The sequence below is a fragment of the Megalobrama amblycephala genome, linkage group LG13 (genome assembly GCF_018812025.1).
Source record: "Megalobrama amblycephala isolate DHTTF-2021 linkage group LG13, ASM1881202v1, whole genome shotgun sequence".
NCBI lineage: Eukaryota > Metazoa > Chordata > Actinopteri > Cypriniformes > Xenocyprididae > Megalobrama > Megalobrama amblycephala.
Window position 1 is genome coordinate 6085529 of NC_063056.1, and position 27677 is coordinate 6113205.

The 27677-nt window shown below is 37.2% G+C and overlaps 1 protein-coding gene across 4 annotated transcripts in view; it reads left to right on the forward strand.

The window, feature by feature from the left end:
* The window catches only part of plecb (plectin b), a 168421-nt gene that overhangs the window by 24768 nt on the left and 115976 nt on the right, over positions 1-27677 (forward strand). For 2 of the 4 annotated variants that reach the window (XM_048154121.1, XM_048154122.1), the window contains exon 1: positions 12583-12640. The exons of the other annotated variants lie outside the window; for them this stretch is intronic. In XM_048154121.1, coding sequence (XP_048010078.1) covers positions 12598-12640 — 43 coding nt within the window. In that variant the 5' untranslated portion in view covers positions 12583-12597. Of the gene's footprint in view, positions 1-12582; positions 12641-27677 lie in introns of those variants that run through there. 4 annotated transcript variants of the gene reach the window in all.

Consider the following 27677-nt stretch of genomic DNA (forward strand, 5'->3'; position numbering starts at 1 on the left):
TGTAAAATGTCTGCAAAGTTTCAAAGATCAAATTGCAAATAATTTGAGTTATTGTCTCCCAAAAGAAAGAACAGATTCTGAACTGCCTAAGTCGAGTTGTCAGTAATTCCAGCCTTACTTCCTGCACAAAGCTGCATAGATTTGTAACAAATTTGAATAATGCCATCCTATGGTCTTTATTGGCTGCTCACGAACAGTGTTGGTGAAGTGCAAAATTAAAACAAATGTAAAATCATCGCAAGAACAAAATGTATGGAAGTTAAATTGAATATACTGGAGTAGTCAAAAAGTACATTAAACTCACAGCACATGCAGTGATGGAGTTCCCAGCATTTACTGTGAATGGAGCTGCTCTGAAACGTAAATTATGAGCTGCTATATACACATTTAAATAAATCATAACTTTTGCCGTGTGAAAAGCGCACTAAGCTATGTCATGATTTTGTTTTCTGTTCGATTGACAGATGCTTTGCCAAAGCAATGGTGCAAAAGACATCATTAATGTGATTTAGGTTCAATATGAAATCGTGGCATGACAGATTAATCTATGTAATTAATGCGGGAAACACAGATTCATCATTGTAATTAAAACACAAATAGACATTTGATATAGAGTGCAGTAAAGCAGGATAATTAATCCATTTAAAATGGCTATTACGAACTTGTATGTGCGGTCTTAAAGGGGGACTCAGTGATATTTCAAATCCACAGTTTGAAAGTTAGTCGGGCCGAGTCCAACAACAAACGTCTAACCAATTAGCATTAGGGGGTGTATAACAGTCGAGGAGAGAGAATGAGCATGAGGGAGATTTGAAAATAAGAAAAAAAAACTGCAGAATGAGAAATGGGACACAATACAAAACAGCTTAAAAGAATATCACTGGAATGAAGGTTTATGCCTGGGCAAGCACTTTAGGACCCGCTTTATATTAGAAAAGCTTTCCAGCGCTGGAGAGAGCTAAGAGGGAAAGCCTGAAAACTGCTTTGATCCCACTTATGTGAGTAACACTGGGTTTTGATTGTCTGGAGCTGCTGTGCTGTTTGCGACTAACAACAAACACTTTGTATTTACTCTTGTGTACTGTATGTTCATTTTTTTGTGCTTCCTTGTCGTTCGTTCATCAACTGCGCTTTATTTTTCGTGAAGCATTTTGTTGCACATCAGCTGTGATAAACAGACATCCACTCTCATTGCATGTGTAACACTGAGAGTTTTACAGATAAACTATCGCACACTGACGACCGCTAGAGAATGCAGTGTTTAGCGTCATTGGTAGTGCATTCGCCTTGCATGCCTGCTGCGATCGGGCAGCAGTTCGAGTCCGACTTGGAGCAGGGTGGTTAGAATTGGAGTGTGAGTTTTGGAGGCGGAGCAATGAAGAGAGGGGTGTGTTTGTTTGGGTTGATTTCAAATATCAATAAATGTCCGACAGCGTAGTTCAAATACCACTTACTGCACCTTTAAATTTGTGCTTGAATTCTTTGATTTTATCTTTGGTTTGCATAGATTTCATACAAAAGTATAAACTTTACTAGATTCATGTGAAATATCAAGCCACCCATCCTTTACGTAATCATCAGACAATCTCTTCTCAATTAAAGCCGCAATAGGCATGATATAACAAAAGACGGTGGTAATGCACAATTTTATTTTGTGATCTAGTAAGAAGACACTGCTTGCTTTAATACATTGCAGGTTCGTCAAAACTAAAGACGGAATGTAGTAAACATTCCTGTCTGAAAATTTCGTCCTATCTCCACCCCTAAACCTAAACCCATAATTTATCCCTGAAATCAGAGGGAAGTGATTGTTGAATAACATCTAACCCTGGTTGTAAGCCTGACAATACTGACTTGGTTCTGGACGACAAACAGGCTCTGTGCAGGACGATAAAACAGGCATTGTGCAGCTGTGGCTTTGGCGTTGTGACGGGCTTGGGCTCTGTGTCTACAGTGGGCTCAGGCATTTCTTCTGTGATGAGCAAGTAATGCGGCTGGCTGGCCTCTGACCATGAAGGATCCTCCTCACTCTCCCCGATGGTGAAGGGGGATCCACATTGGAAAATGACCCAGTTGACGAATTCCCTGGAATCTCACTCAAGGGCTGTCGCCGGGCAGACATGACTTTGTCTCTGTATTAAACCTTGCTCAAGAATGCACAGGGACTATCGTCTTTCTAATGCACAAGATGAGCCAGATCTAAGAAATTCTTTGTGTGCTCCTCGAGGGAACAATCCCCCTGGGAGAGGACGAGAATCCAAACAGCTGCTAGATCCATGTATCACGGTCTGTTATTCTGTACTACTGGGTTGAAGCAAAGGTGAAAAGGAAGCAGGATCTAGTCGCAGCAGAATATATTTAATGGTAAAATCAGGGCTTAAATTTTTAAGGATCTCCGGCGTGCGGTGTTTGGCTGCGGAAAAAAATGAGTGACCTACATTTAAAAAAAAAAAAAACATTTGTTTTTATTATGTTCAAGCTCATAAGTTCACCTACCAATGGGAGATGAGAGGAACACAGCTTTCACTCTCAAACAAACTAACATTGCTAGCCAATCAGAAGTTGAATGGGGCAAGTCTTGGAAAATGTGTGATTGAGAGAACTCGGGGAGATCGAGGTGAAAAGCACAATAAACCTCAAAAGAATCGAAAATGGGCTACTTTTTCATAAACTAGAGTGAGACCATAGACGTCTCTCAAGCTGTCGCGATCTTTCCTGGTGCTCTGTGGTGTGATAGATTGCTGTATCGCTTCAGTTCACTCAGAGCACATGTGAACCGTTCATCTCTTCCGCTTTACTAGTTACAACACAAAACAAACCTGAATGAACATCCTCAGGTAAGCCTCAGGTTTTCCGGGCTCCAGCATCACCCAGGTAATTGGATCGCCCAGCTTTGCCTTCAGCTGATCCAGTCTCTCCACCTCGGTCTGTCGATCTTTCAGTTGCACCTTGGCTCCTTCCCTCCCTTGGCTCCACCAGATGCCATTGTCCTTACGGCTCTACTGGGCTCCCTTGTCCCTCTGGCTCCGCCTTGGTCAGACGTCACTCTACCTGCACCACAGACTTACAAGCCATCCACTGCGCTCCATCTCTCCACCCCTTCAGCTCCACTATGCTCCTCTTTCCCTTCAGCTTCGCCTCATTCCTCAAGCACACCTTGGATGCTCATTTCTGTGGCTCCATCTTGGCCTCCAAGACCATCTTTTTTTCGCCCGGTTCCATCTGTTCTCCACCTGCACCTAGGGCTCCTCTTCTATCAGCTCCATCTCTGTCAGTTGTCCCCCGGGTGTCATCAGCCAAGTCTCCACCATGGCTCCTCCTTCCGTCAGCACCTGGCTACTACTCCTATTCTTGCCTCCCAGGCTCCTCTCGCCATCATTGCCACCCTGGTTCCTTCCACTGGAGCTTCCTCCTTCATTGGCCTCTCGTCCACCTCCCAAACCCCCGCCCTCCCTTCTCGGTTGGACTTTTATGGCACGAAAATGCGTTTTCCTGGGATGGAGCCAGCCTTCTGTCAAAGTTATACTTGGTTTTGGTTTCATTTTCATTGTATTCAGTTTCTTGTTGTGTCTGCCTTTTATCTAGCTAGTTTTCAGTGTCCTGCCACTTGTTTGTCTCCTTGGTTATTTATTAATTAGATCACACCTGTTTGTATTCAATTTCATTATCTTGTGTTTATAAGCCCTTCATTTCCTTGTCTGGTGTTGTCTGTGTTCAATGCACACTGATGCATAGATTCATCTGTTGTTTTTTAACTACTGCTACTCTCTTCATCATCTTCTTGGACAACCAGTGACAGTTTCCCATTTAAATATATAATATTATATATTTTTTTCCTGTGACTCAAATAAATTGCTGAATAAAATTGCTAAAAAAAATCATTCACTTCTTACAAACACATTTGAATGGTAGTGCAATCTGAGAGAAGAACAAGGTTTTGTGGTGTAGCATCAACTTGTGTGTGTCGAGTAATGAATCATCAGAGGTGAAGATCTTGAACTCTATTCTGATAGATGGTTTTATTGTGTGTGTGGACTGAACCAATGCCAGAAGAACTGTTGTAAAAGTGAGATAAGCAGCTGTTTCTGCTGAGATAAGCTGTAGTTGGCAGGATTACTTGAACTTTCACTCAGAACTTTATTTAGATATCCGTAGTTAGCCATCTAAAGACAGTTTGATGATATCAGTAATGTAACTGACGTCATTTGTTGTTTCTTCTGTGTTCATCTTTATCAGTGAGGTGATTTGGATTTGACATGTTCAGACTGAAAGACGACTAACACATTGTCATTTGACTGTGTGAGCACAGCCTCTAGTGGACTGTTTCCACCATAACAGCAGCAAAACATGAGGGGAACCTTTTTATATTTTCATTGCAGATGTCTGTGTGCGTCACTGTCCGAACTAACGAAGCCCCTGCTGATGTGGAACTTGCCCTTGACCTCGTCTCTGATTCTGTGTTTGTGTTTTGAGGTGCTGACGTGAGATGCGAAACAAAGGAAACCTGTGAGTGTTCCTCTTTCCTCCATTCCCAGCATTCCTCAACAGGAAGAAATGGTCTTTCATGGCCTGGGTTTCCCCAACACATGTGTGTGTGAGGGCTGTCACTGTCATTAATAGTGTTTTAAGTGGTTTGAACTCTTAGAAACCTACTGAGCTTAAATGTTCCGCAAATTGGTGTCACAAGGTGAAGAATATTGAGAATGTGCCACTTTTGCAGCTTGATTGCAGTGAAAATGTTTTTTTGTAATAATATGTTAAAAATTTGATTTGATAATATGACCCCTTTAAAAAAAATGTCTTGAAATCACAATGAAAGGAAGTAGTGACAGATCTTTTTCCGTATTGTTATGTACTTCCGAGTGTAACGGATTAATGTAGTGCAGTGGTTCTATGCATTGATTGGTGATGTGGGTGTGGCACTCAAAAGTGTATGCAGATGAATGTGAGCTAGCAGGGGCGGGGTTTAAGTGGAAGTGGAATAAATGACTTGTGTGGTTGAAATGACAGATCACCAGCTGTGGTTAGAAGCATAGTTTCTTGTTTTATGACGTGGACTTTATAAATTATCTTGAGCAAAATAAGCAAGCTGACTTTAAGTACAATCTGTATCTTTTATTTCGAATGTATACAAATGTCATTTACATATTTTAGTTTGTCAAGAGATTTCATTGTACTATAGTTTTGAAGCAGCAAGTTACGTCGTTATATGGTAAATGCACCCTTCAGAAACACTGACACTGATATAGAGAATAACTCCCACTGGAGTGACTTTATATGCTTTGCAGACCTTTTTCATGCTCAAAAAGCAACATTGCACACAAAAGAAAGATGAACATGTGGATGGATCAATTGTTCACCATAAGATAACACACTTTTAGAAAATATATTGGGTGAATTTCCATTTCATCCTGACTTTAAAGAAAAATGCTGATGTAAATTTTAAATGGAAAAATAAACAAAAAAATAGAGCACTAAAAGAGAAAACACATGGATATCCTGTCAGGTGTTTGTGGGTGAATTTGGAACAGTAACAATGGGCCAAAACAATGACAAGTGATTAGAGGAGATCCTGAGGCAAAAGGTCCCAGTGCCCAGTGTGCACGCACACACACACGCCTACGCCTATATTACTAACGGGACTATCACTCTACACTGGCCAAGAGGGGACCAGTGTTTCTGGTCATTTTGAAGAAACAAAAATGACATACAACATTTTCTTTTAAAGGGTTTGTTCACCCAAAAATGAAAATTCTGTCATTTATTACTCAGCCTCATGAATCTTCAGAACACAAATTAAGATATTTTAGTTGAAATCCGATGACTCAGTGAGGCCTGCATAGCCAGCAATGAAATTTCCTCTCTCAAGATCCATAAAGGTACTAAAAACATATTTAAATCAGTTCATGTGAGTATACAGTGGTTCAATATTAATATTATAAAGCGATGAGAATATTTTTTGTTCGCCAAAAAAACAAATAACGACTTATATAGTGATGGCCGATTTCAAAGCACTGCTTCAGGAAGCTTTGGAGCATAAATGAATCAGCGTGTCGAATCAGCTGTTCAGAGCGCCAAAGTCACGTGATTTCAGCAGTTTGGCTGTTTGACACGATCTGAATCATGATTCAACATGCTGATTCATTGTGCTTCGATGCTTCTTGAAGCAGTGTTTTGAAATCGGCCATCATTATATAAGTCAATATTTTGGGGTTTTTTTGCCGCAGAGGAAATGTCATTGCTGGCTATGGAGGCCTCACGGAGTCATTGGATTTCAACAAAAATATCTTAATTTGTGTTCTGAAGATTAACGAAGGTCTTACGGGTATGGAACGGCATTAGGGTGAGTAAATGACAGAATTTTCATTTTTGGGTGAACAAACCCTTTAAGGTTTTTTTTCATTATATAACTTAAAATAAGCATTTTTTTAAAAATTTTTTAAAAGACATGCCAAGAGGGGACCTGCAACTCTGAACGATGTCTACCTATCCAACAGGGGACCTCCATAGCCTGAAGCTGTGTGTGTGAACAGTGAACTGGCAGTGAAGTCATTATGTAACTTATAATAATATGTAAATATAATTATATAATGTTCACACAGACATCAGGGATCACAATAGGCATACACATACACAATATACAAATAAAAAAAAAAGAATGACCAAATTGTTGGTGAATATGTAATGACACCATGGTCCCCTGTTAGATAGGTAGACAAGTACACACACACACACACACACACACACACACACACACACACACACACACACACACACACACACGTATGTGTATGGTTATTTCTCTACTGTTCATCCATTGCCTCGTCCGCTCAGATATGGGTGTGTTTGAATAGCACTACTTCTGTTCACGGTCCATAGATAGACATGGTCTCTCAATGGAGTCCATAGCACAAACAACCAGATCAGCAGTGTTTAGATGCGTTTGTGGAATTGGGTGACCTCAGAGGGATGGAATGTTTTCAGGACGTCCGTAGTGCTGCTTTTGGACGGCACTGACACAAGAGACTGATGGTACCTCTCTGTGATCAAGTACACCTAGTCAAACAACTTCTACTGGTGTCTGTGGCTCCTCTCGTACATAGAGGATTCTTACATTCATTCATTGCACATTATTGAAACGCAAGCAGAATGAATTTCTAAGTTAATCACTCTCAAAACCATTTATACATCAATTATTGCATTCAAATCAGTAGGATAATGTGTGCACAGATGGATTAACTAATTTACACATTTGTTCTGCTGGTTAGAGCTGCACGATTTAGGGGAAACATCTTATTGTGATTTACTTTTTTTTTTTTTTTTTCTTTTTTTTTTTTTCTTTTTTTTTCTTTCCTGATTCAGTTGTGACTTTATAATGCATTTTTTTTTAAGCTTTCAGTCTGTGGATAGTGCAGAGTAATTTTCTCTTGAAAAAAGAATATTATTAAGAAGTTAGTAATATTACCAATAAGATTCTGCAGAGATCTTCAAGTATGCAGCGTTTGCTACTGTTGTCCTTTTAGCAGGTATCACATTAATGCTCAGAGCCTTTTTTTTCACCAGTATGTGAAAGTGAAATCCTGCATAATTGTCCTGAGTTAGAGGTGGAGCAGCATTGAATGGTCTTGGAGCGGTTCTGTTGTTTGCAGTGGTTGTGTAAAGGCCTGTCCGTTGGGCTGCCGTCTCTTTAGTGTCATGTTTACTTCTGACTACTTGTGTTCATGTTGTACCATAGATCAGATTTCCTCATGCTTACAGCTTCAGAACGATCACTGAGAGTCTGTGCTGCTGCTGCTGCTGTGTTCATGTATGTGGCGTCTCAGCCAATTGGTGTAGTAGGCAATTGGGATCTCTAAGCATTTTCTTTCTTCAAAAAGTTGCAGATGATGTTTTCCTAAATAACGTAATATTAATGAGCATATCTTCTGAGACTGCTCACACCAGAATCCAGTTGTCTGCTGATATTGTAATGAACACACCTGGATGTTTCCTGCTGTATAATAAGGGATATGTAGCTAGTTGCAGAAGGACTGTAAGGATCGTTCCAGAGCATTGAGAGCATATTATGGGTGCATAAAACTAATAAATACACATGGTTAAAGTAAAATGAGGGATATACAGTATAACAGTTGACTAAACCAAAATATAACCAAAATTGTGTATCCTAAACCGTATGTGCTTGTCTTTTTATATGTGCTTGTGGACTTAATTTATTGTCATTTATAGTTATGTATTATATATATACATATTATATATCCCAACTTTTTTGGAATCGGGTTTGTATTTTCTATTAATTATTTTTAACTTAACTATTTGAAGTTATCATAATATCATCCAAAGATTCAGAGAATCTGGAACAATCTCTGTCCGTAAGGGTCAAGGCCGGAAAACCATACTGGATGCCCGTGATCTTCGGGCCCTTAGACGGCACTGCATCACATACAGGAATGCTACTGTAATGGAAATCACAACATGGGCTCAGGAATACTTCCAGAAAACATTGTCGGTGAACACAATCCACTGTGCCATTCGCCGTTGCCGGATAAAACTCTATAGGTCAAAAAAGAAGCCATATCTAAACATGATCCAGAAGCGCAGGCGTTTTCTCTGGGCCAAGGCTCATTTAAAATGGACTGTGGCAAAGTGGAAAACTGTTCTGTGGTCAGACGAATCAAAATTTGAAGTTCTTTTTGGAAAACTGGGACGCCATGTCATCCGGACTAAAGAGGACAAGGACAACCCAAGTTGTTATCAGTGCTCAGTTCAGAAGCCTGCATCTCTGATGGTATGGGGTTGCATGAGTGCGTGTGGCATGGGCAGCTTACACATCTGGAAAGGCACCATCAATGCTGAAAGGTATATCCAAGTTCTAGAATAACATATGCTCCCATCCAGATGTCGTCTCTTTCAGGGAAGACCTTGATTTTCCAACATGACAATGCCAGGCCACATACTGCATCAATTACAACATCATGGCTGTGTAGAAGAAGGATCCGGGTACTGAAATGGCCAGCCTGCAGTCCAGATCTTTCACCCACAGAAAACATTTGGCGCATCATAAAGAGGAAGATGCGACAAAGAAGACCTAAGACAGTTGAGCAACTAGAAGCCTGTATTAGACAAGAATGGGACAACATTCCTATTCCTAAACTTGAGCAACTTGTCTCCTCAGTCCCCAGACGTTTGCAGACTGTTTAACGCATATTTAATGCAAAAAATTACAGAAGCAGGTGAAATTGCGTCATAACGTAATTTACGTCACATAGTTAGATGATCTTAAAGTCCATGCTGATTATATCGGAGATGGCAGAGAGAATTATTAATTCCAGTGTCTGTTTTGCTTTAAAACACAAACTCTCTGTCATATTGTGTCATTGAAGAGCGCAAGCCCTCCCGCATCACGCTGTTCCTGTCTGAACAGAACGTCGAAACATCCCACCGCTGTATGGCCAGATGATATGAAAACTATGTTTCTCGGCTGGATGAAGCAAACCAGCTTCTTGCTATGAAAGTTTTGATGGATGAGGACTGCAATCAAAGTAAAGATGATTGCGGTGACGTATAGGAGTCGTACATTAAGCACGCGTGAGTCTGTTATAGTGATGGGCAAACAAATCATGTATGAGCGCTCTCTCTCAACGCACTGATCGCACATTGTATTTATGCACAGACACATTTCAGTACATTCACATTGTTTTCACACACATTCAGGATAATGTTTGGATTTGTCCTGTGCATGTTGCTGTGTACTTTAGTATATATGCAGGTAAATGCGGTTGGTTTAGGTTTTTTTGGCATCTCCATGTGGTCCTGTTCAGTATCACAACTTGACTTGTCTAAAATGTAATTATATATAAAATATAGGGGTGTAACGATACGCTCAGGTCACGATACGATACGTATCTCGATACGGAGTTCACGATACGATACGTATCACGATATTTTGAACAAAATGAAACTGAAATTCAAACAAGATTTATTAAAAAAACATGAACAAATTTCAATAATTTTCCTTGTTGTACATACAAGATCACATTTCAATAAAATAAATAAATATAAAATTTTAATAAAAACCTTCTGTATTCAAATTAACAGTTGAATAGGGCTGTCTGTCACTGAAAATTTTTTTTAAATTTAACATGAACTTAGAATTATGAATAGGGGCCGTTCACATATCGCGTCTAAAAACGAGTGGAAGGCGCGGCCGCACCGCTTCTCCTTCTTTCCAAGGCGCTTGCGCTCCCGTGGCGTCGGTCGTTGCTATGCAACCATGAACTGAGCTCTCTAAGAGGATCAGGATGTTTCTGCAAAGGATAAATGATTTCTAGCCCTTGCATTAGTTTTACTACGAGATATATTGATGGAGATAAGATATAAAAACCACCATGTACAGCTATGATCAGCTGTTCGGCTGAGCTTTTGATGTTTTGTTATGGAAAGGCCATAGCTGATCGGTTGATTCTTGTCACACGACATGCGGTGCGCTTGCGGCATTCTGAGAAGTTGAGAATTGCACGCGCGTCGCGACCGCGTTGATCCCTTTATGAGCGCGCCTGCCGCGCAGCTACATTTGAAAATAATAACTGACTTGCACGCGGAAAAGACGCAATATGTGAACGGCCCCACAGAACTTCTTAAAGCAAAGCATCGCAAGCGTCTTTTGCTTTTCTGTGAGCACAGCCGTTGCTGTGCACTGCGGTGAAAGAAAGCCACGACGTTTCTCACGCGACCATGCAAGAGACTGACATGAGAAACGTTTAAACCTGCTTGCAAGATTCAATGTGTGCCCGAAACACTTACTGAACTAGAGAGCTGATTGAGACACACCATTTACGATAAATCGTTACACCCCTAATACTTATAGTAATTTAAAAATGTGGTAGCATTGGATCTGGACAGGAAGGATAACTCTGGGAGTTGGAAGGGGTGTGTCGCGATTCTGCCTTCTCACATCGCGATACAGGTTCGTGGACCTGCGTATCGCGATTTCGGTTTCATATCGCATATCGTTACAGCCCTAATAAAATATAATTTTTCTGTGATGGGTATAGGGTTAGGGTTAGGGGATATAATATACAGTTTGTACAGTATAAAAATCATTATGACTATAGAATGTACCCATAAAGCATGGAAAACATATGAAACAAACGTGTGTGTGTGTGTGTGTGTGTGTGTTAATTTGCTGGGTCTAAATGTGATTTACTCTGAACACAGGAAGCTCAGTCCTGGCCAGACTCATTGTCTGTAAGTTTTGGCACATTCCCAGATCATTAATCCTGGACAGGAGAGAGAAAGTTAACACACACTGTCACTAACTTTTTTGTCTCCTTTCTGTGTAGAGAAATGGACATCATCATGAATTACACCTCATCAAAACATGATATATATTATTCAAAAAGTGGGAAAACAAATGTTTGAAAACGGCTTTCTGATGTGACAGTATTGTGGTTTCAATACATTTAAACTGATATATGGGTAGTTCAAATGAAATAACTCTCAAACTCATGTGCACTTTTTGATACACAGTAAATAAATACCTTTTGTTATTGGCCAGTAACCGTTTTATTGAGTTTGAAGTGAACCATCCTGAGAATGTGCTTGTCTTTGTGGGATGTTTTTTTTTGCTATGTCCAAGGGAGCAATCTTCAGAGATGAGCTCTGATTCTCTCTACAGGAGTTGAACAGTTGAAAAAAATGCTTTCACTGATCTGCGTTTGATCTCGAGGCCTAAAAAATGAATATAGTGAGTATATTTGAGAATCAGGTAATAGAACTTAATGACTGCAGGAGGGAAGCACAAATCATTACTATTAATTATTATAGAAATGTTTTTTTTTTTAATACTAAAGTGTTTTATGATGTTTTATTTTAATAAATTAGTCAAACTTTATAATAGATTTATTAAATTGCAAGAGTTCTAAAGATAATATATCTTTTAAAATCATCTACACTACCATAAATTTTGGCGTTGGTAAGATTTTAAATATTTTTGAAAGAAGTCTCTTCTGCTCACCAAGGCTGCATTTATTTGATTAAATTTAAAATAATGGTTTTCTATTGTGATATATTTTAAAATGTATTTTATTCCTTTGATCAAAGCTGAATTTTCAGCATCATTTCTCCAGTCTTCAGTGTCACATGATCCTTCAGAATCATTCTAATATGCTGATTTGCTGCTCAAGAATTATCAACGTGGAAAACATTCTTCAATTTTTTTTTTTTTTTTTTTTTAGTGGAAACCATGTCCATCTTGTTGCTTATTGCTTTGATCACTAATATATGCATGCAGCAGTGCAGGGATTGGCCAGGCCTTCATGAATATGAATGCTGGCTGAGGCAGGATGCTCACAGTTCAGGGCTGAGTTTGGTCAAAGGGATGGGCGGCACACTGACAGATTCCAGAGCAGGGAGAGAGTGTGGGCGTGTATGTATGTGAGGAAGAGGAGGAATAAGACCAAAGGCCGACCGCATGACCTCAAGCCAAAAGTCTGAAGAAAAGACAGAGACAGAGAGAACTGTGTTATCTGGCAGCAGGTGCTCGAGGACAGACCTGAGAGACAAGGACCAGGGACACCTGAAGAAATTCACCATCCAGTCATGACTTCTAGATCCATACAGCTTGAGATTGCGACTCTAAAAGGTACAGCTACTCCGGTCTGATCAATCTTTGCTCTGTTCTTTTGTGAGTCTGAAACACTGATGTGTTTGAGATTCTTTTTCTAGGAGAATAGTGAAAGTAGTTTGGGAGGTCAAGGGGAGGGATTAATTCATAAGTAGACTTCATTTGCTGTCAGGTACTGTGCTGAATGTTTTGGTGGTAATGCTGTAAAAGATAAGCAAGAGAAATGTTGACATTGTTTTGGCTGGGCAGGGAGGGGCGTCCGGCTGAGGCATTGTTTTCAGAGTGACCGGAAGTTCAGACAGACGGGCCTTCTTAATATGTGTGTTTGTGTGGCTTAACTTAACTATACTTTGTGGACAAAACTGTCCCCAGAGATCAACTAATTATGACAACTATGGAGCCCCTAAAGGGTCATGGTGATGGTAAAAAATGGAAGGAAAAAAAATATTTAAATGCTTTTGTGTAGTCCTGCAAAACATCTAGGGTTATGTATGTAACCCCGGTTCCCTGAGAGGCTGCTGATGCTGTGGGGACGTGCCCTCATGGATGCCATTCAATGCCACTCGCCCCAGCATATAAGAAAGGTGCCTGAAAACACGTCATCAGATTTGTATTGTTTAAATTACAGGTCTGCATTTCCGCGGGAACCTCCGACCCAGTCAGATTTCTTGCGTCGCGCGATTAAATCTTCAAATAGAGGTCGTGACTCTGCTGTACTTTGGATGCGAGCGGGCGCTCTGACAATAGCATAGGCCGTTCCCAACATCCTTTGACAACGGCGCATCAATGCAGCGGGTGTGCCTCATACGTCCTGAAAAGTGAAGCTGCGGGCTCTTTGATCGCCCCCTGGTGGCTGGATGCAGTACAGGTCATAAACCTCGCCCTCTCCATTCAAACGAACAGGAATGAGTCAAAACATAAAAATAAATTACGCTTCAAATAAAATTTTCCGAAAGATGGTTTTGGTCATTTAAGGTAGTTGTTATCACGCTGATTTATATTCAGTTGTTTGTTTTTGTGATAAGTTTGATTTTAGCTAGCAATTTGGTGCATGTCGTTATGATTGACAGTTGATTGACAGCCTGTCTGAGGACTGTCGGAGCTTCGAGGGGAGATTGAAGATATATCACTAACTATTAATTTTCGATTTCTGTGTTATTTCACACTGACAAAATGAGTTGTTCAGCAGTAAACTGTACTAACCGACCTACAGGATCTGACGGATCACTGAACTTTTTTCATTAACAGTAAATGTGGGCTTTATAAGCTAATTAATAAATGTTATTAGTTAAGATAACACGCTTAACGTTAGCCATGACGGGTATATATTTTTATGGGTATAAAATAATAATTAGCAGGACAAACTAATGATAGCCTACTGTAATTAATTATAGAGCACTGTCTACAGCAATCGATCTCCTGTAACGTTAGTTCAACTTTATTTAAAATGGCAGGACCGTTTCTGACATTTTAGAGTTTCTAGAGGCATATTATATTGAGTTTATCTACTGAATTTGCTGTTTCAAAAGTATTATTGCTCTAGAAACAGAATAGCCTATTATTTTATAGGTAGAATTTTAAATTGTGTATAATTTATATAGCCTATTTGAAATACATCAATGATGACGCAGTCGTCTGGGCGGAAGTTTGATGCCACGACTCTGAGCAGTAGGCTTCTCAGATTATAGTTTAGCAACTCACCTTACTTTTCAGGGTAAGGAGTGGGCCCAACCTCAGTTTAGACCGCCACCATTTTCCTAAATAATATCCACAAGTGCCAGGCTCATCCTGATGCTAGCCATCACCTACTTTTATTTACTCTTCTCCCCAGGAACTGGTTCCTGGAAAGGGCACAGACTATTTAGGAGGAGCTGAAAGGGATAAAAAAGGGGAAAGAGCTTGGGGCTCAGCTTTTTGTGCTGCCTTAAAATTTTAAGTTTAGTCAACGTGAAATGTGAAGTGACAACTTAGATATATTTAAGTTGACTAAACTTAAAATTTTAAGGCAGCATGAACACTTATTTTTTTAAAGTTAAAACAACAGTGTATTTTTTTTTTCGTTTCACTTTGCTCCCAGTTCCTCATAAGGAGAGCTAGTTAAAATGTGAAGCAGCACAACTGTTTTCAACATTGATGATGATAATAAGAAATGTTACCTGAGCAGCAAATCATCATATTAGAATTATGTCTGAAGGATCATGTGACACTGAAGACTGGAGTAATGATGCTGAAAATTCAGCTTTGATCAAGGAGTAAATCTCATTTTAAAATATATTTGCATAGAAAAGAGTTATTTTATAATATTTCACAATATTACTGTTTTGACTGTATTTTTTGATGAAATAAGTGAGCAGAAGAGACTTCTTTCAAAATGTTTTTTTTTTTTAATGTTTTTTTAAACTTTTGACAGGTGCTGTAATAGTTTGTTTCACATTGTCACTGTCCTTTCTGAACTCATACATGCTCTGGGTTAGCAGGTTGGATTGATATCGTCACAAATCCTGGCATTCAGCTCCCTTTGGAGTGTGTAAGGATTTTCACGATATTTGCCTCATCCTACAAGCTTACGTGAAAAAGATTTATCACTCGTTTGGTTTATTTTTGTCCTTTCAGCTCATGTTAGAGCGTCTCAGAGAACAGCCAGAATCAGGGTGTGTGAAACCATCACGTCACAGTGAAACTTTCAGTTTTCTCTCAGCAGACATTCATTATAGACTGTCTGTGAATACTCGACCCTCACTGTGAATGTCTTCTTGCATATTAAGTCACGTCATAGTGCTAAGTTTAACCATGACGGCACAGTCCACATACTTAGAAGTCAACTCTGTGCCTTTTCCCACTGCCTACGGATACTGACCTAGTGAAGCCAAAATTAAATATGCAAAATAGGGGAGATTTAGGCTGGCCCTCTCAGATGTGTTCACCAATCCTGTGTGAAGAAATCTTACAAAATGTAGGTAGAAAGTCTGTTTCATTCAATATTTATGCTACTGTTCAAAAGTTTGGGGTCTGTAAGAATTTTTTTTTTTTTTTTTTTTAAGAAATTAATACTTTTATTCAGCAAGGAAACAATAAATTGTGACATTACACATGTGACATTAAGGACATTTATAAGGTTGAAAACGTTTTCTATTTCAAATAAATGCTGTTCTTTTGAATTTTATCAAAGGACCCTGAAAAAAAAAAAAAAAAAAAAAAAAAAAAAAAAAAAAATATATATATATATATATATATATATATATATATATATATATATATATATATATATATATATATATATATATATATATATATATATATATATATATATATATATATATAGTACAGTCCAAAAGTTTGGAACCACTAATGTTTTTAATGTTTTTAAAAGAAGTTTCGTCTGCTCACCAAGGCTACATTTATTTAATTAAAAATACAGTAAAAAACAGTAATATTGTGAAATATTATTACAATTTAAAATAACTGTGTACTATTTAAATATATTTGACAAAGTAATTTATTCCTGTGATGCAAAGCTGAATTTTCAGCATCGTTACTCCAGTCTTCAGTGTCACATGATCCTTCAGAAATCATTCTAATATGCTGATTTGCTGCTCAAGAAACATTTAATGTGTACAATTGTACAAAATATTTGTGTACAATATTTTTTTTCAGGATTATTTGATGAATAGAAAGTTCAAAAGAACAGTGCTTATCTGAAATCTAATCTTTTGTAACATTATAAATGTCTTTACTGCCACTTTTGATTGATTTAATGCATCCTTGCTGAATAAAAGTATTCATTTCTTTAATTTCTTTTCAAAAAAATAAAAATAAAAATTCTTACTGACCCCAAACTTTTGAACGGTAGTGTATAATGCTACAGAAGCTTTGTATTTTAGGTAAATGCTGTTCTTTTGAACTTTCTATTCATCAAGGAATCCTGAAAAAAAAGTACACAACTGTTTTCAACATTGAAAATAATCATAAATGTTTATTGAGCAGCAGATCAGCATATTAGAATGATTTCTGAAGGATCAAGTGACACTGAAGACTGGAGTAATGATGCTGAAAATTCAGCTTTGCATCACAGGAATAAATTACTTTGTCAAATATATTTAAATAGTACACAGTTATTTTAAATTGTAATAATATTTCACAATATTACTGTTTTTTACTGTATTTTTAATTAAATAAATGTAGCCTTGGTGAGCAGACGAAGCTTCTTTTAAAAACATTAAAAATCTTAGTGGTTCCAAACTTTTGGACTGTACTGTGTGTATATATATATGTATAATATAATATATATGAAGCAGCACAACTGTTTTCAACATTGATAATAATCAGAAATATTTCTTGAGCAGCAAATCAGAATATTAGAATGATTTCTGGGATCATGTGACACTGAAGACTGGAGTAATGATGCTGAAAATTCAGTGTTTAATCACAGGAATAAATTACATTTTAAAATATATTCACATAGAAAACTTTCACAATACTGTTTTCTGAATTGTTGATCAAATAAATGCAGCCTTGTTGAGCATAAGAAACTTTTTTGCAAAAAAAAAAAAAAACCTTTCGATGGCATACTAGTGTAGAGGAAGTTGCAGTGATTACAGAAGAAAAACATATGGGTCTCTATGGATATTGAGCTGAAGATATTTATGGATCAACTCTTTTGTTTATTTTGTTTCTGAACCCTCAGTAATAATCTACAGTGATGTCTATAAAGTTTCACAGGGCGTTGCTCGTTCTCACACCTCAAACACACACACACACACCTCTCGTCATTGGCACTGACTCACACTGACAGACATAGCAGGGGCTCTTAGACCGGGAGGGAATCCCAAGGCTTTCCTGTACATATATATATATGCACTAGGAAGTCCACATTCTTTCACGTCCTGTTCAGCTCTCCCCTGAGCTACACATTTCATTGGCTGTGCTCAGCCCTGTTTTCCACAGCTGTCAGGATCACTGATGAAGGCCACAAGGATGATTGCATGGATTCATGTGTTGCTCCAAAAGATGTATTAATATGCTCTGCCTAAAAGCTAATGGCAATGCATCATTTTTTTTCAAAACTTCCATTTTGTCAGACAAACTATAGAGGCCGACTGAACTTTTAAATGTACAAAAAGATAGTGTTATATAATGTAAATAAAGCTAATTTTTGGCCATTTAGTACGAGCAACTTAACTGTGAATGTTCAGTTTGAAGTGTTTTTCATTATATTTTATTATAAAAGTTAGAGTGATTAATGTTCTCTTCAGTGAAGTTTCTTCCATTTCAGCTAGTGTATTTAACTTGTTTGGATACAGAATATAAAAGTTGTTCTATATAACTCTTTCATTTTGCTCAACAAACCAATGCACAAGTTAGACAATCAAAGAAAGTTATATTAATGTTAAAGGGTTAGTTCACCCAAAAATGACTATTATGTCATTCTCACCCTCATGTCGTTCCAAACCCGTAAGACCTCCGTTCATCTTCAGAACACAGTTTAAGATATTTTAGATTTAGTCCGAGAGCTTTCTGTCCCTCCATTGAAAATGTATGTACGGTATACTGTCCATGTCCAGAAATGTAATAAAAACATCATCAAAGTAGTCCATGTGACATCAGTGGGTTAGTTAGAAGTTTTTGAAGCATTGAAAATACATTTTGGTCCAAAAATAACAAAAACTACGACTTTACTCAGCATTGTCTTCTCTTTCGGAATCCTTTCCATTGAATTGATTCCATTGAATCCTTTCATCTGTCGGCGTTGGTAATGCACTTTTACGTCGTTGTTTTTGGCGATTAGGACATCCGCGACATGCACACTTACGCACCATTTTAAAAAATATAGCAATACCAAAATACAAACAATGACTGTAAACGAAGCTCGGGCGCACCGGATAACACGTCAGCAGCGTCTTACTTTTTGTTATTTTTGGACCAAAATGTATTTTCGATGCTTCAAAAACTTCCAACTAACCCACTGATGTCACATGGACTACTTTGATGATGTTTTTATTACCTTTCTGGACATGGACAGTATACCGTACATACATTTTCAATGGAGGGACAGAAAGCTCTCGGACTAAATCTAAAATATCTTAAACTGTGTTCCGAAGATGAACGGAGGTCTTACGGGTTTGGAACGACATGAGGGTGAGTCATTAATGACATAATTTTCATTTTTGGGTGAACTAACCCTTTAATGTCAATGCTCAGCTTAACTTGAAAATCCAAGCTTTTTGGATCCACAAGTAAAAACATTATTTTTGAGTTTATAGAACTTGATATATTATGATTGATGAAAGCACAAGACCAATTTTAATTTCATACAACAATTTTATCCATAAGTTGAGCCCTGAAGCTGGTTGCCTCAAGTTTGAGTTTTCACAACTTCCCAATTCTGTCTATTTTTTAATTATTTTTTTTACAGTATATATAGTAAGTGCAGCTTCCATACTACTGTCCATTTGAAATAAATGACTTACTGTCTGTCGGTTGTCGAAGTGAAAAGGCAGCTTTAGTCTCAAAGCCTCCAGTAGTGACTATCCTGAGATGTGTTGTCAAAGACAGTCTATAAGATGGTTGTTTCTTTTTTTTTTTTTTTTTGGATATGCTTTTTAAAGGAGTGTGTTGTGATTGGTCAAGTGCTTCGAGCATGTTTGGGAAATGTAGTATAAACTTACCATAACCGCGAGTTGCAACACACTACTAAGTCAACCAGGCCCCGCCCCCTTTATTCTGCGTATTGGGTGGGAATTTTGTGAGGAATATTGTGACGTGTTTGTTCCTGGAATTAAACTCAAGGCTACAATGGAGACGTTTCAGTGAGTTCAGAAACGGTGACACTGATATAGAGAAGAACTCCCGCTGGAGAGGCTGCAGAGCTTTTTCATGCTCAAACAGCAGCATTACCGTGCCGAGCTCACCAAACCCTGACTCCTTTGTTGATTAGACTCTCTGGTGGTCTTGGAACTGAAGCACAAAATCTCTTTCCTTGGTAAACAAGTAATGAGGTAGTGCAGGCTCTCTTGGACAGACGCTGTACCTGTGGTTAGTATTCAGCACGTATGAGTTGGCGAGCTGTACTTGGCACCAAAGTTTGTGCCAGGAGTCGTGCCAGCTTCAAATGGCACACAAACTGACATTAGTCTCATATGTCTTTATTTGTTCTCTTGTCCAGTAACCTAGTTGAGTCTGAGTTTTTTCATTTGTTGTTATTCAGGTGCAGATCCTTGCACCAGATTGAGATGAATTTTAGATCTTTAAGATGAACTGATTTAATATTCTACTCAGCCCAGAGAACGAATGCTGTTCTAACCAGGTGTGATTGTATTGTCTTATCCAGCCACAAACACAACAAAAAAATGAACGACAGGATGTTTTGTTAGTTGATCAGGTTTTTTGTTGCATCACACTGGACAACTCCAATCACTTTTTTTTTTTTTTTTTTTTTTTTTTTTTTTTGATTTTGAGTTGGTGATGATGCAGTTTAATCTGTCAGTAAGTAATAAAGAGCCAGAAACCTTTCTTTTTAGTGGTTTTCGGTTAAATTGCCGCCCTCTTCTGCTCAAACACAGCACATTCCCAGCAGCAGCAGCAGCAGCAGTGGTAGAGAACAGTTTAAAGCACATTTAAAGCTCATTTTCTTACACATGCATGTGTTTGTGTGTTTGAGTATTCCTTCATACGTGTGTATGAGCATGTGCTTGTGTGTGTTTAGTCTGTTGACTCTGAGCTCAAAGAGGTTCATAACAAAGGCAGGAAGACAGCATGGAGTCCATGTGAAGATTTACAGATGTGTTTACTTGTGTGGAATCTGTTCTTTCCACATGAAAGGCCAACTGTTGTGTTTGTAGCGTCACAGGCAGTTAGATTCTTGTACCTTTGTGAGATTCTTGTGGTTCTGTTATAGTGGATTTTGTTACAGGTGTAGTATACTGTACATTACCGTTCAAAAGTTTGGGGTCGGTAAGATTTATTTATTCATTTTTTTTTTTTTTTTTTTTTTTTTTTTTTTAGAAGAATTAATTTTATTCATCAAGGATGCATTGAGTTGACCAAAACTGAAAGTAAAGACCTTTATAATGTTACAAAATATTTAGATTTCAAATAAATGTTGTTGTTTTGAACAATAAAATAAAAAAAGTATCACAATTTCTACAAAAATATGAAGCAGCGCAGCGGTTTTCAACATTGATAATAATAGTAAATGTTTCTTGAGCATCAAATCATCATATTAGAATGATTTCTGAAGGATCTGGAGGATCTGAAGGATTTCTGGAGTAATGATGCTGAAAATTCAGCTTTCATCACAGGAATAAATTACACTTTACAAATAATTCACATAGAAAACAGCTATTTTAAATTGTAATAATATTTCACAATATTACTGTTTTTACTGTATTTTTCATCAAATAAATGCCACCTTGGTGAGCAGAAGAGACTTTCAAAAATCTTAAAATTGACCACAAACTTTATAATATACAGCTGTCAGACATTTTTACAGTGCCTAGTCACTACTCTGTTCATCCATTTGTTGAAATTCTATACAAACTCTTCAGGCTCAGTTGTTTGTAATCCTAAATTCCTCAAGTTTGAAAGTGTTTTATTGGCACGGAAATGTTCACTCTTGTTTAAAGGAATTGTTCATCTCAAAAATGAAAATTCTGTCATCATTCACTTTCACAATGTTTTTTTTTTTTTTTTTTTCATTTGCATTGAAAAGAGTCGTACAGAAATGAAGCAGAATTTTTCTTGTGTTCCGTGTACTAAAAAAACAGTTTGGAAAAACACTAAGAGATCACTGAATTTTTATTTTAATTTAGTTATTCCTTTAAAGTGCTTTCTTGCCACCTTTACATTTTGGCTTTGTTGTCAGAGTTCACTTATACATTTAGGCTTATTATGAGGCTCCAAACCTTCTAAATATTTGTTGTATGGAAACCTACAGTTGAATATGTCAGTCTTGAATATATTATATTGTTAATGTGACATCTGTAAATCACACTAAAATATACAGACACACAAAAACATTTGCAAACTCTGCTCTACAGAGTCATTCATTTTTTACTGAGTTTGTAATCCGTAGTAAACTGCTTATTCACAAGTAATGCAAGGCTTAGATTATAGCTCTGCATTCAGGGAAAGTAACAATTAAAGCTGCATTAACAAGTACTTTGTGAAAAGAGCCAGTTTTTGAAGGGAAACAGTGCAGTACTTTAACTAGTGAGTATGAACTGCTCTAGCAGTATTGGGGTCTGTTTTTACCTCTTTCTCATTGTCTCTGGATGTTCATTGGATGGGACAGGAATTTCTAGCCCATTAAAGTGTCTGGCGCTGCTCCAGTGGTGCAGGCTGGGAATTATTGAAGCAGAAAGACACTTTAAACTATGAGTTTTCCAACAAGCCCTCTTATTTGTTTTTCTCATTTTGATTTATGAATCTGCCAACAGCTAATTATCAGAGGTTCTCACTCCCTCACTCATGACTGCAGGGATTCAAATTCTCCGTCGCTATAAAGGATTGCAGAGAGGCGTGTATGAGATCAGTGCAGATATCGGGCTTGGAGTCAAAATGCCAACAAAATGCCCCCTGAATTCAAGATACAGAGGCAAAAAATTCCCCGTGCACAATTAAGCTAAATCGATTCCTGATTAAAGTCGTGAATAAAGTGAAATGTGAAAGTGAATGAAAAGTATTGATTACTCACATTGCATCAAAGATTTTTGCAGCATTGAGACTCCAATCAAACACGTTTCTATTGAGCGTATGAATGCAATGGCCAATCAGAGGCATTTGAAAAGCATTCTAGAAACGTTTGCACAAGATGGTTGATTATTTGTATGACTAAAAAGTGTCAAACGCTGCAAAAAGTATGTTTTATATTGAAAACAGCCCTGAAGTTATGCAAGCTGGCTGTTGTAAAACATTGTCTTCCCGTAAAACGCTCTTGGTCTCAAATTGACAATTAAAGTTTTCATCCATAAGAACTGTTTTGTGACTGTGCTCAGTTATGTATTAGGCCACACATGCTGTAAAGGGGAGAGTTTGTCAAGCAGTGTTTTGTTTGTGGTTGTTCGGTGTTACTCCATTAGTCACTCTGTTGCTGATACAGATCTGTCTGGATTCTCAGCAACAGACAGGCAAGATTAATCACCAGCATATCTATTCTTTAAACTAGTTCCCCTTCCATGGCATGTTTGACATTATTGATGATGTGAGGGTGAAATATACATTTTAATATTTTACCTTAATCATGCCATTGCTTTGTTTAAAAGAAAGGAAAGAAAAGTTTTGATAACATTTCATGTTTTGATGTTTGATGTTTTTATGGAGGCCACTCAGTATTCATTTGGCAAATTGATAATTCAAATAAAAAGTTAATGAGGAAATTAATGACTAAAATATATAAAAAATGATCAGTAAATTAAAAAAAAAAATACACTGCCATTCAAAGGGTTTTTTTTTTTTTTTTTTTTTTTTTTTTTTTTAAGTTTTTGAAAGAAGTCTGCTGCTCATCAAGGCTGCATTATTTGATCAAAGATACTGTAAAAACAGTAATATTGTGAAATATTATTGCAATTTAAACTGTTTTCTGTGAATATATTTTAAAATGTAATTTATTCCTGTGATCAAAGCTGAATTTTCAGCATCATTACTCCAGTCTTCAGTGTCCTTCAGAAATCATTTTAATATGATGATTTGCATTTCTGATTATCAGTGTTGAAAACAGTTGTGATGCTTCAAATTTTATATTTCAGGATTCTTTGATGAATAGAAAGTTCAAAAGAACAGCATTTATTGGAAATGGAACTCTTTTGTAACATATCCTTAAAGTATTAATTTCCTTAAAAATTCTTTTGAACGTTTGTGTAAACAAATCTTCAGTTATTCAGCTATTATTAGCTATTATAATTAAAACCAGTTATTTTTAAAGCAATATTATGTTTAATACAAATGAAGTTCTATGTGCCGATTACCAACTACAGTAATGAACTAACTATGGGAGTCTGTGATTTGCACCGTGGTAAATGTTAAAATAATTTTTTTCTATCTGTTATTGCTTTGTTCTGGCATCCAATCTGCTTTCATTCATGTAACAGAAGCTGCCGTTGGTCACTGCTGATAGTGATGGTAGTAAAATAGTGTTTATTGGTTTATCAAATGATTATGGCATCGGCAGTAAAACTTTCCATTCATTCCTCTGATAATGTTACTCAATTACAGGGTTAATGATCTATGTCTTATTTCTTTATAGTCTCTATCTCCCTCACAACACCTGTTGTGTGTCTTAAATCAGCGATGTTAGAAAACCGTTAAACAGTCATTATTGTATAATTATGTACGGTGACGCAGAAATGACAGGTCTGACCTTTCACTGTGTGCAATGGCTCTCAGCTATCATTATTGCCTGTGTGTGAGATGGGATACGCACTCTCCTTTAAACCAATTAGATTTCAACAAAAGACGCAGAGCTGGAGTGGAAGTTTATTGCTGATACACCCTCTTTCTACAAAGAAACTCTCAGCCACTGGTCGTGTGGGAATATCTGGACTCACCTGGGTGGGAGGGGGGACGCTTTCAACCTGTAGCTCTGGAAAACGACACGCGGTAGAACGTGAGACAGAGAAGTGAGCGGGGAAAACTGAGCATTCAACTATAGGAGCGAAGGAAGTCATTAAAACACTCGAATACTGTTCCTCTTCACCACACTGCATGATGGATCTGTACTGCTCCAATAAAGGTAGGAGATGGTCGTGTTCGGAGGAATAACAGGGCAGACGGAGAGGGTGGAACTTTAGAGCGCAGGTGTAAGACGTTCACTGGATAGTGAACTACAGCAGCTGCTCATGTGTGTGTCATATGAGAGCCATGGTGAACTGGATTGGCTTTGGTTTCTAACAAATCCATTGTCAGAAAGATACTTTCATTGGCTAGACTGACTACAGTACAGTAACTTAATTCATCAACACCACAGCGGCAGTATACTGCAAGATAATAGTGTTAAATTGATATCTGTAGTGCGTGAAGTTAATAAAGATATATTAGTTCTGTTTAAACAGTAGAAACCATAAGGGCTCATTTTAAATAAAAAATAAATTACATTTAAAATTCTAATTAGATAAGAAGGCACACTGGGATGTGTAGGGCTCCGGCTGGGTAGATAGTAAGGTAATTGGTTTTAAATTAAAGGGGTGGTTGATTATGATTTCACTTTTTTAACTTTAGTTAGTGTGTAATGTTGCTGTTTGAGCATAAACAACATCTGCAAAGTTATAACGCTCAAGTTCAATACAAAGAGAGAGATTTTCTTTTACAGAATTTGCTGTTTAAGGACTACAACAAACAGCTGGTAGGGACTACAACGAGCTTCTTCCTGGGTTAGTGACACCACTAATCCTAAAATTATAAATAATAAGAAATATGACATCCACTCAGACAGGTGTCACTATAAAGCAATGCCGTTTTTTTTAGGACTAAAAGGCATTTAAGGGAATAAAGAAGAAATAAGCATAGTAAAAGAAAAAATATGCTCACATTCACTCTTGTTTGTGTCTAATATGTCAAAAATGTACGAAACATCATTTAAATTATAGCATATTTTCGATTCAAAATCGTGAAATTCCATTAAAGGTGCCCTCGAATGAAAAATTGAATTTATCTTGGCATAGTTGAATAACAAGAGTTCAGTACATGGAAATGACATACAGTGAGTCTCAAACTCCATTGTTTCCTCCTTCTTATATAAATCTCATTTGTTTAAAAGACCTCCGAAGAGCAGGCGAATCTCAACATAACACCGACTTTTACGTAACAGTCGGGGTGTACGCCCCCAATATTTGCATATGCCAGCCCATGTTTCCAACATTATAAAAGGCAAGCGAAAAATGGCAGATGGAGCAATAATAACTGACATGATCCATGATAACATGATATTTTTAGTGATATTTGTAAACTGTCTTTCTAAATTTTTCATTAGCATGTTGCTAATGTACTGTTAAATGTGGTTAAAATTACCATCGTTTATTACTGTATTCACGGAGACAAGAGAGCTGTCGCTATTTTCATTTTTAAACACTTGCAGTCTGTATAATTCATAAACACAACTTCATTCTTTATAAATCTCTCCAACAGTGTAGCATTAGCCGTTAGCCACGGAGCACTATCAAACTCATTCAAAATCAGAAGTAAACAATATAACAGTATACAATACTCACATAATCCGACGCATGCATGACGAACACTTTGTAAAGATCCATTTTGAGGGTTATATTAGCTGTGTAAACTTTAAGGCACTGTTCAAGGCAAGCGCGAGCTCTGTGGGCGTGGACCACGGGATTTAAAGGGGCCGCAGCATAAAATCGGCGCGTTTATAATGATGCCCCGAAATAGGCAGTTAAAAAAATTAATAAAAAAAAATCTATGGGGTATTTTGAGCTGAAACTTCACAGACACATTCAGGGGACACCTTAGACTTATATTACATCTTTTAAAAACATAATCTAGGGCACCTTTAAAAAGTTGAGTAGTTTCCATCACTGTATGTTACTGTGGGTCGTTAAACATATCCATCGTAAAACACTTGATAAAAATATTAAATGTTTAGCTAATTATATCTTGCCACACACGCACTCTCACTGTAAAAACTAAAAGCGTCGTGTTGGAATTCACACTCGTCTTCAGTGAATAGTAAGTGTAACAGGGGCAAAACTAAGGTTCTTGTTTGTCGTTTTTGTGGCAAATAAAGCCAATAACAATAAAAAGTAGCCGACTACACCACCTGGACTGACCACTGAGACCCAGGACTCAATTTAACCCAAATTTCACTTGTTCACTATCCACTGAGGGCTGGACAATCACACATTGACACTCAAGGGGTATATCAAATTACAAAAGCTTTTTATTCACATAAAAGTAAAACTCTATAAAATGTTATGAATGAGGAAGATGCAGCAAAATATTCAGTCTATAGAAGAATGTAGTGATGCGTTTTATCTTTAGACGAATGCAGCACAATGTTCTGTCTTTGGAAACAGTCCGACTCTCTTTTTGGGTCAGAAGCAGCAACAGTCTTGTTTCAGTCCCACAGTGACAGGGGCCTCCACAGAATCTGGCCAATAGTGAACTGAAAAACAGATAAGAAACAACTGCCAGGATCTCCAGTCCAATATAAGCAATTAAACACCCCAATCACTACTCTCACTAATGCACACAATAACCAACCACAGCACAATACATCAAACACCCAGTATCACAGCATTAAATGAAAAGATAAATATAAATAAAAAGAAGTGACTATTGGCTGGCACACTGGCAATTAGTTATCTCAGTCTTTACTAATTAAAAGATACAGTACAGTCCAAAAGTTTGGAACCACTAAGGTTTTCAATGTTTTTAAAAGAAGTTTCGTCTGCTCACCAATGCTACATTTATTTAATTAAAAATACAGTAAAAAACAGTAATATTGTGAAATATTATTACAATTTAAAATAACTGTGTACTATTTAAATATATTTGACAAAGTAATTTATTCCTGTGATGCAAAGCTGAATTTTCAGCATCGTTACTCCAGTCTTCAGTGTCACATGATCCTTCAGAAATCATTCTAATATGCTGATCTGCTGCTCAATAAACATTTATGATTATTTTCAATGTTGAAAACAGTTGTGTACTTTTTTTTCAGGATTCCTTGATGAATAGAAAGTTGAAAAGAACAGCATTTATCTGAAACACAAAGCTTCTGTAGCATTATACACTACCGTTCAAAAGTTTGGGGTCAGTAAGAATTTTTATTTTTATTTTTTTGAAAAGAAATTAAAGAAATGAATACTTTTATTCAGCAAGGATGCATTAAATCAATCAAAAGTGGCAGTAAAGACATTTATAATGTTACAAAAGATTAGATTTCAGATAAACACTGTTCTTTTGAACTTTCTATTCATCAAATAATCCTGAAAAAAAATATTGTACACAAATATTTTGTACAATTGTACACATTAAATGTTTCTTGAGCAGCAGATCAGCATATTAGAATGATTTCTGAAGGATCATGTGACACTGAAGACTGAAGTAA